Source organism: Coturnix japonica, unplaced genomic scaffold, assembly GCF_054131305.1.
Source record: "Coturnix japonica strain WE unplaced genomic scaffold, WE-NBRP24 Scf101, whole genome shotgun sequence".
Lineage (NCBI taxonomy): Eukaryota > Metazoa > Chordata > Aves > Galliformes > Phasianidae > Coturnix > Coturnix japonica.
The window spans coordinates 65,816-77,793 of NW_028189004.1; the positions used below are offsets into that span (position 1 = coordinate 65,816).

General features: G+C 51.9%; 1 protein-coding gene across 1 annotated transcript in view; it reads right to left on the reverse strand.

The window, feature by feature from the left end:
• The window catches only part of C3 (complement C3), a 105,247-nt gene that overhangs the window by 397 nt on the left and 92,872 nt on the right, over nt 1–11,978 (reverse strand). The window contains exons 30-32 of the mRNA XM_085534836.1: nt 10,436–10,594; nt 7,879–8,029; nt 6,005–6,084 (exon numbers count right to left, since the gene is read on the reverse strand). Coding sequence (XP_085390962.1) covers nt 6,005–6,084; nt 7,879–8,029; nt 10,436–10,594 — 390 coding nt within the window. The remainder of the gene's footprint in view (nt 1–6,004; nt 6,085–7,878; nt 8,030–10,435; nt 10,595–11,978) is intronic.

Genomic DNA, 11,978 nt, shown 5'->3' on the forward strand with positions numbered 1-11,978 from the left:
ATATGGGGGGTTATGGGAGGTTATGGGGGGGATATGGGGGGTTATGGGGGTTATGGGGGGGATATGGGGGGTTATGGGGGGGTTATGAGGGGGTTATGGGGGGTTACATGGAGTTATGGGGGTTTATGGGGGTTATGGGGGGGATATGGGGGGTTATGGGGGTTATGGGGGTTATGGGGGGGATATGGGGGGTTATGGGGGTTATGGGGGGTTATGGGGGGGATATGGGGGGTTATGGGGGTTATGGGGGGGATATGGGGGGTTATGGGGGTTATGGGGGGCATATGGGGGGTTATAGGGGTTATGGGGGGATATGGGGGGTTATGGGGGTTATGGGGGGTTATGGGGGGTTACATGGAGTTATGGGGGGTTATGGGGGTAATGGGGGGGATATGGGGGGTTATGGGAGGTTATGGGGGGGATATGGGGGGTTATGGGGGTTATGGGGGGGATATGGGGGGTTATGGGGGGGTTATGAGGGGGTTATGAGGGAGTTATGGGGGGTTACATGGAGTTATGGGGGTTATAGGGAGGTTATGGGGGGGATATAGGGGGTTATGGGGGGTTATGAGGGAGTTATGGGGGGGTTATGGGGGGTTACATGGAGTTATGGGGGGTTATGGGGGTTATGGGGGGGATATGGGGGGTTATGGGGGGTTATGGGGGGGATATGGGGGGTTATAGGGAGGTTATGGGGGGCTATGGGGGGTTATGGGGGGGTTATGGGGGGTTACATGGAGTTATGGGGGGTTATGGGGGTAATGGGGGGGATATGGGGGGTTATGGGGGGGTTATGAGGGGGTTATGGGGGGTTACATGGAGTTATGGGGGGTTATGGGGGTTATGGGGGATATATTGGGGGTTATGGGGGTAATGGGGGGGATATGGGGGGTTATGGGGGGTTACATGGAGTTATGGGGGGTTATGGGGGTTATGGGGGGGATATGGAGGTTATAGGGAGGTTATGGGGGGCTATGGGGGTGTTATGAGGGGGTTATGGGGGCTTACATGGTGTTATGGGGGGTTACATGGAGTTATGGGGGGTTATGGGGTAATGGGGGGGATATGGGGGGTTATGGGGGTTATGGGGGGTTATGGGGGTTATGGGGGGATATGGGGGGGATATGGGGGGTTATGGGGGTTATGGGGGTTATGGGGGTTATGGGGGTTATGGGGGGATATGGGGGGGATATGGGGGGTTATGGGGGGTTATGGGGGTTATGGGGGTTATGGGGGGGATATGGGGGGATATGGGGGGTTATGGGGGGTTATGGGGGTTATGGGGGTTATGGGGGTTATGGGGGGGATATGGGGGTTATGGGGGTTATGGGGGGGTTATGGGGGGTTATGGGGGTTATGGGGGGATATGGGGGGTTATGGGGGTTATGGGGGGGATATGGGGGGTTATGGGGGTAATGGGGGGGATATGGGGGGTTATGGGGGTTATGGGGGGTTATGGGGGTTATGGGGGGGATATGGGGGGTTATGGGGGTGATGGGGTGCTGGTGTCCCCATATGTCCCTATTGACCCCACACTCACACTCTTGAGGTCCTGGACGTCGGGAGTGAACCCGGTGAGCATGGACACGTCCAGGATGGACATGGTGGCGTCCACCGAGTCCCAGGAACCTGCGGGGTTATAGGGTCAGCCCCATTACATCCCATATAACCCCATTACATCCCATGTAACCCCATTACATCCCATATAACCCCATTACATCCCATATCCCATATAACCCCATTACATCCCATATAACCCCATTACATCCCATATAACCCCATTACATCCCATATAACCCCATTACATCCCATATAACCCCATTACAACCCATATAACCCCATTACATCCCATATAACCCCATTACACCTCATATAACCCCATTACATCCCATATAACCCCATTACATCCCATATAACCCCATTACATCCCATGTAAACCCATTACATCCCATATAACCCCATTACATCCCATATAACCTCATTACATCCCATGTAAACCCATTACATCCCATATAACCCCATTACATCCCATATAACCCCATTACATCTCATGTAACCCCATTACATCCCATATAACCCCATTACACCCCATATAACCTCATTACATCCCATATCCCATATAACCCCATTACATCCCATATCCCATATAACCCCATTACATCCCATATAACCCCATTACATCCCATATAACCCCATTACATCCCATATAACCCCATTACATACCATATAACCCCATTACATCCCATATAACCCCATTACACCCCATATAACCCCATTACATCCCATATAACCCCATAACATCCCATATAACCCCATTACATCCCATATAACCCATAACATCCCATATAACCCCATTACATCCCATATAACCCCATTACATCCCATATAACCCCATTACATCCCATATAACCCCATTACACCCCATATAACCCCATTACATCCCATATAACCCCATTACACCCCATATAACCCCATTACACCCCATATAACCCCATTACACCCCATATAACCCCATTACATCCCATATAGCCCCATTACATCCCATATAACCCCATTACACCCCATATAACCCCATTACATCCCATATAACCCCATTACCTCCCATATAACCCCATTACACCCCATATAACCCCATTACATCCCATATAGCCCCATTACATCCCATATAACCCCATTACATCCCATATAACCCCATTACACCCCATATAACCCCAGTACACCCCCTATAACCCCATTACATCCCATATAGCCCCATTACATCCCATATAACCCCATTACACCCCATATAACCCCATTACATCCCATATAACCCCATTACACCCCATATAACCCCATTACATCCAATATAACCCCATTACATCCCATATAACCCCATTACATCCCATATAACCCCATTACACCCCATATAACCCCATTACACCCCATATAACCCCATTACACCCCATATAACCCCATTACATCCCATATAGCCCCATTACATCCCATATAACCCCATTACATCCCATATAACCCCATTACATCCCATGTAACCCCATTACATCCCATATAACCCCATTACATCCCATATAACCCCATTGCATCCCATATCCCATATAACCCCATTACACCCCCTATAACCCCATTACACCCCATATAACCCCATTACATCCCATATAACCCCATTACATCCCATATAACCCCATTACACCCCATATAACCCCATTACATCCCATATAACCCCATAACATCCCATATAACCCCATTACATCCCATATAACCCCATAACATCCCATATAACCCCATTACATCCCATATAACCCCATTACATACCATATAACCCCATTACATCCCATATAACCCCATTACATCCCATATAACCCCATTACATCCCATATAACCCCATTACATCCCATATAACCCCATTACATACCATATAACCCCATTACATCCCATATAACCCCATTACATTCCATATAACCCCATTACATCCCATATCCCATATAACCCCATTACATCCCCATATAACCCCATTACATCCCATATAACCCCATTACACCCCATATAACCCCATTACATCCCATATAACCCCATTACACCCCATATAACCCCATTACATCCCATATAACCCCATTACACCCCATATAACCCCATTACACCCCATATAACCCCATTACACCCCCTATAACCCCATTACATCCCATATAGCCCCATTACATCCCATATAACCCCATTACACCCCATATAACCCCATTACATCCCATATAACCCCATTACATCCCATATAACCCCATTACACCCCATATAACCCCATTACATCCCATATAGCCCCATTACATCCCATATAACCCCATTACACCCCATATAACCCCATTACACCCCATATAACCCCATTACACCCCCTATAACCCCATTACATCCCATATAGCCCCATTACATCCCATATAACCCCATTACACCCCATATAACCCCATTACACCCCATATAACCCCATTACATCCAATATAACCCCATTACATCCCATATAACCCCATTGCATCCCATATCCCATATAACCCCATTACACCCCCTATAACCCCATTACACCCCATATAACCCCATTACATCCCATATAACCCCATTACATCCCATATAACCCCATTACACCCCATATAACCCCATTACATCCCATATAACCCCATAACATCCCATATAACCCCATTACATCCCATATAACCCCATAACATCCCATATAACCCCATTACATCCCATATAACCCCATTACATCCCATATAACCCCATTACATCCCATATAACCCCATTACATCCCATATAACCCCATTACATCCCATATAACCCCATTACATCCCATATAACCCCATTACATACCATATAACCCCATTACATCCCATATAACCCCATTACATTCCATATAACCCCATTACATCCCATATCCCATATAACCCCATTACATCCCATATAACCCCATTACATCCCATATAACCCCATTACACCCCATATAACCCCATTACATCCCATATAACCCCATTACACCCCATATAACCCCATTACATCCCATATAACCCCATTACACCCCATATAACCCCATTACACCCCATATAACCCCATTACACCCCCTATAACCCCATTACATCCCATATAGCCCCATTACATCCCATATAACCCCATTACACCCCATATAACCCCATTACATCCCATATAACCCCATTACATCCCATATAACCCCATTACACCCCATATAACCCCATTACATCCCATATAGCCCCATTACATCCCATATAACCCCATTACACCCCATATAACCCCATTACACCCCATATAACCCCATTACACCCCCTATAACCCCATTACATCCCATATAGCCCCATTACATCCCATATAACCCCATTACACCCCATATAACCCCATTACACCCCATATAACCCCATTACATCCAATATAACCCCATTACATCCCATATAACCCCATTACATCCCATATAACCCCATTACACCCCATATAACCCCATTACACCCCATATAACCCCATTACACCCCCTATAACCCCATTACATCCCATATAGCCCCATTACATCCCATATAACCCCATTACATCCCATATAACCCCATTACATCCCATGTAACCCCATTACATCCCATATAACCCCATTGCATCCCATATCCCATATAACCCCATTACACCCCCTATAACCCCATTACACCCCATATAACCCCATTACATCCCATATAACCCCATTACACCCCATATAACCCCATTACATCCCATATAACCCCATAACATCCCATATAACCCCATTACATCCCATGTAACCCCATTACATCCCATATAACCCCATTACATCCCATATAACCCCATTACATCCCATATCCCATATAATCCCATTACATCCCCTATATCCCATATAACCAACAAGCCCATTATATCCTATATCCCATATAACCCCATTACATCCCCTATATCCCATTATCCCCATTGTCCCCATTGACCCCATTGTCCCCATTGTCCCCATTGACCCCATTGTCCCCATTGTCCCCATTGACCCCAATGTCCCCATTGTCCCATTGTCCCCATTGTCCCCATTGTCCCATTGTCCCCATTGTCCCCATTGACCCCAATGTCCCCATTGTCCCATTGTCCCCATTGTCCCCATTGTCCCATTGTCCCCATTGTCCCCATTGACCCCAATGTCCCCAATGTCCCCATTGTCCCCTATTGTCCCCATTGCTCCCCTTGTCCCCATTGTCCCCATTGTCCCCATTGTCCCCAATGTCCCCATTGTCCCCACTGCCCCCATTGTCCCCACTGACCCCATTGTCCCCATTGTCCCTAATATCCCCATTGTCCCCAATGTCCCCATTGTCCCCATTGACCCCATTGACCCCATTGTCCCCATTGTCTCTATTGACCCCAATGTCCCCATTGTCCCCAATGTCCCCATTGTCCCCATTGACCCCAATGACCCCATTGACCCCAATGTCCCCATTGACCCCATTGACCCCATTGTCCCCATTGACCCCATTGTCCCCACTGTCCCCATTGTCCCCATTGTTTCCCACCTGGTGCAGATGGTGATCTTGACGGAGCGGAAGATGCCTTCCATATCCCGACCTACAAGGGGATATATGGGATGGGGACAAACATGGGGGACATGGAGGGACATGGAGAGTCATAGAGGGACATATAGGGACATAGAGGGACATGGAGGGACATGGAGGGTCATAGAGGAACGTGGACAGACATGGAGGGACATGGAGGGACATAGAGGGACATGGAGGGACATGGAGGGACATGGAGGGACATAGAGGGACATGGAGGGACATGGAGGGATATAGAGGGACATGGAGGGACATGGAGGGACATAGAGGGACATGGAGGGACATGGAGGGACATGGAGGGACATAGAGGGTCATAGAGGGACATAGAGGGACATGGAGGGTCATAGAGGGACACAGAGGGACATGGAGGGTCATGGAGGGACATGGAGGAAAATGGAGGGTCATTGAGGGACATAGAGGGACATGGAGGGTCATAGAGGGACATGGAGGGACATGGAGGGTCATGGAGGGACATGGAGGGTCATAGAGGGACATGGAGGGTCATGGAGGGTCATGGAGGGACATGGAGGGACATGGAGGGTCATAGAGGAACGTGGACGGACATGGAGGGACATGGAGAGACATGGAGGGTCATGGAGGGTCACGGAGGGACATGGAGGGACATAGAGGGTCATAGAGGGACATAGAGGGACATGGAGGGTCATGGAGGGACATGGAGGAAAATGGAGGGTCATTGAGGGACATAGAGGGACATGGAGGGTCATAGAGGGACATGGAGGGACATGGAGGGACATGGAGGGACATAGAGAGACATGGAGGGTCATAGAGGGTCATGGAGGGACATGGAGGGACATGGAGGAATATGGAGGGACATAGAGGGACATGGAGGGACATGGAGGAACATAGAGGGACATGGAGGGACATGGAGGGACATGGAGGGACATGGAGGGTCATAGAGGGACATGGAGGGACATGGAGGGACATAAAGAGACATGGAGGGTCATAGAGGGACGTGGAGGGACATGGAGGGACATGGAGGGTCATAGAGGGACATGGAGGGACATGGAGGGTCATAGAGGGACATGGAGGGACATGGAGGGACATGGAGGGTCATGGAGGGACATGGAGGGTCATAGAGGGACATGGAGGGTCATAGAGGGACATGGAGGGACATAGAGAGACATGGAGGGACATGGAGGGTCATAGAGGGACATAGAGGGACGTGGAGGGACACGGAGGGACATGGAGGGACATGGAGGGACATGGAGGGTCATAGAGGGACATGGAGGGACATAAAGGGACATGGAGGGACATGGAGGGACATGGAGGGTCATAGAGGGACATGGAGGGACATGGAGGGACATAGAGGGACATGGAGGGACATAAAGGGACATGGAGGGACATGGAGGGACATAGAGGGACATTGAGGGACATGGAGGGACATGGATGGACACGGAGGGTCATAGAGGGACATGGAGGGACATGGAGGGACGTGGAGGGACATGGAGGGACATGGAGGGACATGGAGGGACATAGAGGAACGTGGAGGGTCATAGAGGGACATGGAGGGACATGGAAGGTCATAGAGGGACATAGAGGGACATGGAGGGTCATAGAGGGACATGGAGGGACATGGAGGGACATGGAGGGACATAGAGGGACATGGAGTGTCATAGAGGGACATGGAGGGACGTGGAGTGTCATGGAGGGACATAGAGGGACATGGAGTGTCATGGAGGGACATGGAGGGTCATGGAGGAATATGGAGGGACATAGAGGGACATGGAGTGTCATAGAGGGACAGGGAGGGACAGGGAGGGACATGGAGGGACATGGAGGCACTGACCGGTCCTGACGTCCTCCACGTTGACCCTGAGGTCGAAGTTGTCGCACTTGCTGTCGCTGTCGGGCACTTTGGCGTTATAAACCGTCACCACCGTCATCGTCCCCTTCCCCGTCCCCTCCGCCTTCACCGTGAAGTCCTCGTTCAGCTTCGTCTGCGGGGACAAGGGGGATGAGTGGGGACAGCGGGGACAGGGGGGCAACAGGGGATGGGGGTGATAACGGGGATGGGGGTGACACCATTTGATGGTGGTGACACCGGTGATGAGGGTGATGAAGGATGTGAGGACGTGGAGGGACATGGAGGGAGATGGAAGGAGGACATGGAGGGAGATGGAAGGACATGGAGAGAGATGGAGGGACATGGAGGGAGATGGAGGGACATGGAGAGAGATGGAAGGAGGACATGGAGGGAGATGGGGGGACATGGAGGGAGATGGAGGGACATGGTGACATGGAGGAACAGGGAGGGAGATGGAGAGAGATGGAGGGAGATGGAATGAGGACATGGAGGGAGATGGAGGGAGATGGAGAGAGATGGAAGGAGGACATGAGAACATGGAGAGTGATGGAAGGAGGAGATGGAGGGAGATAGAGGGAGATGGAAAGAGATGGAGAGCAATGGAGAGAGATGGAAGGAGGACATGGAGGGAAATGGAGGGACATGGAGGGAGATGGAGATGGAAGGAGGACATGGAGGGAGATGGAGGGACACGGTGACATGGAGGGACATGGAGGGAGATGGAAGAAGGACATGGTGGGACATGGAGGGAGATGGAGAGACATGGAAGGAGGACATGGTGAGATATGGAGACAGATAGAAGGAGGACATGGAGGGAGATGGAGATGGAAGGAGGACATGAGAACATGGAGGGACATGGAGAGAGATGGAAGGAGGACATGGAGGGACATGGGGGGAGATGGAGAGAGATGGAGGGAGATGGAAGGAGGACATGGAGGGTCATGGAAGGAGGACATGAGGACATGGAGAGAGATGGAAGGAGGAGATGGAGGGAGATAGAGGGAGATGGAGAGCAATGGAGGGAGATGGAAGGAGGACATGGAGGGAGATGGAGGGACATGGTGACATGGAGGAACATGGAGGGAGATGGAGAGAGATGGAGGGAGATGGAATGAGGACATGGAGGGAGATGGAGGGAGATGGAGAGAGATGGAAGGAGGACATGAGAACATGGAGAGAGATGGAAGGAGGAGATGGAGGGAGATAGAGGGAGATGGAGGGAAGGAATGAGGACATGGAGGGAGATGGAAGGACATGGAGAGAGATGGAGGGACATGGAGGGAGATGGGGGACATGGTGACATGGAGGAACATGGAGGGAGATGGAGAGAGATGGAGGGAGATGGAATGAGGACATGGAGGGAGATGGAGGGACATGGAGAGAGATGGAGGGACATGGAGGGACATGGGGGACATGGTGACATGGAGGAACATGGAGGGAGATGGAGAGAGATGGAGGGAGATGGAATGAGGACATGGAGGGAGATGGAGGGACATGGAGAGAGATGGAGGGACATGGAGGGACATGGGGGACATGGTGACATGGAGGAACATGGAGGGAGATGGAGAGAGATGGAGGGAGATGGAATGAGGACATGGAGGGAGATGGAGAGAGATGGAAGGAGGACATGAGAACATGGAGGGACATGGAGAGAGATGGAAGGAGGACATGGAGGGACATGGGGGGAAATGGAGGGAGGGCATAGAGAGAGATGGAAGGAGGACATGGAGGGAGATGGAGGGACACGGTGACATGGAGGGACATGGGGGGAGATGGAGGGAGATGGAGGGAGATGGAAGGACATGGAGGGAGATGGAGGGAGATGGAGAGAGATGGAGGGAGATGGAATGAGAACATGGAGGGAGATGGAGGGAGATGGGGGGAGATGGAGGGAGATGGAGGGACACGGTGACATGGAGGGACATGGAGAGAGATGGAGGGACACGGTGACATGGAGGGACATGGAGGGAGATGGAGACAGATAGAAGGAGGACATGGAGGGAGATGGAGATGGAAGGAGGACATGAGAACATGGAGGGACATGGAGAGAGATGGAAGGAGGACATGGAGGGACATGGGGGGAGATGGAGAGAGATGGAGGGAGATGGAAGGAGGACATGAGGACATGGAGAGAGATGGAAGGAGGAGATGGAGGGAGATAGAGGGAGATGGAGAGCAATGGAGGGAGATGGAAGGAGGGCATGGAGGGAGATGGAAGGAGGACATGGAGGGAGATAGAGGGACATGGTGACATGGAGGGACATGGAGAGAGATGGAGGGACACGGTGACATGGAGGGACATGGAGGGAGATGGAGACAGATAGAAGGAGGACATGGAGGGAGATGGAGACGGAAGGAGGACATGGAGGGACATGGAGAGAAATGGAGAGAGATGGAGAGAGATGGAAGAAGGACATGGAGGGAGATGGAGATAGAAGGAGGACATGGAGGGAGATGGAGATGGAAGGAGGACATGGAGGGACATGGAGGGACACGGTGACATGGAGGGCCATGGGGGGAGATGGAGGGAGACACGAACCTCGGCCGACCGCGCCACCAGCGCGTTGCTGTTCTCGATGCGATACGTGACGGCGTTGGCGCGACGCGGCAGCAGCACCGACACGTCCAGGTTGAGCTCCTGCTGCCGCGGAACAGCCACGTGGTACTGAGCCAGGGCCTGGAACACCAGGATGGTGGCCTGCGGGACATGGGGGGCACCAAGGGGTTATGGGGCAGCAGATGGGGTGGTAACAACATAAAGGTTTTGGTTATGGGGCAGCAGATGGGGTGGAACACCAGGATGGTGGCCTGCGGGACATGGGGGGCAATGAGGGGTTATGGGGCTGCAGATGGGGTGGTAACAACATAAAGGTCTTGGTTATGGGGCAGCAGATGGGGTGGGAACACCAGGATGGTGGCCTGTGGGGACATGGGGGGCAATGAGGGGTTATGGGGCAGCAGATGGGATGGGGTCCCATAAAGGTTTGGGTTATGGGGCAGCAAATGGGGTGGTGGCCTGCTGGGACACGAGGGGCACCAAGGGGTTATGGGGCAGCAGATGGGGTGGTAACCCCACAAAGGTTTGTGTTATGGGGCAGCAGATGGGGTGGTAACCCCATAAAGGTTTGTGTTATGGGGCAGCAGATGGGGTGGTAACCCCATAAAGGTTTTGGTTATAGGGCAGCAGATGGGGTGGTAACCCCACAAAGGTTTGGGTTATGGGGCAGCAGATGGGGTGGTAACCCCATAAAGGTTTTGGTTATGGGGCAGCAAATGGGGTGGTGGCCTGCTGGGACATGGGGGGCAATGAGGGGTTATGGGGCAGCAGATGGGGCGGTAACACCATAAAGGTCTTGGTTATGGGGCAGCAGATGGGGTGGGAACACCAGGATGGTGGTCTGTGGGACATGGGGGGCAATGAGGGGTTATGGGGCAGCAGATGGGGCGGTAACACCATAAAGGTTTTGGTTATGGGGCAGCAGATGGGGTGGGAACACCAGGATGGTGGTCTGTGGGACATGGGGGGCAATGAGGGGTTATGGGGCAGCAGATGGGGTGGTAACAACATAAAGGTTTGAGTTATGGGGCAGCAGATGGGGTGGGGTCCCATAAAGGTTTGGGTTATGGGGCAGCAAATGGGGTGGTGGCCTGCTGGGACACGGGGGGCAATGAGGGGTTATGGGGCAGCAGATGGGGTGCTAACCCCATAAAGGTTTTGGTTATGGGGCAGCAGATGGGGTGGAACACCAGGATGGTGGCCTGTGGGGACATGGGGGGCACCAATAGGTTATGGGGCAGCAGATGGGGTGGTAACAACATAAAGGTTTTGGTTATGGGGCAGCAGATGTGGTGGGGCCCCATAAAGGTTTTGGTTATGGGGCAGCAAATGGGGTGGTGGCCTGCTGGGACACGGGGGGCAATGAGGGGTTATGGGGCAGCAGATGGGGTGGTAACAACATAAAGGTTTTGGTTATGGGGCAGCAGATGGGGTGCTAACCCCATTAAGGTTTTGGTTATGGGGCAGCAGATGGGGTGGGGCCCCATAAAGGTTTTGGTTATGGGGCAGCAGATGGGGTGGGGTC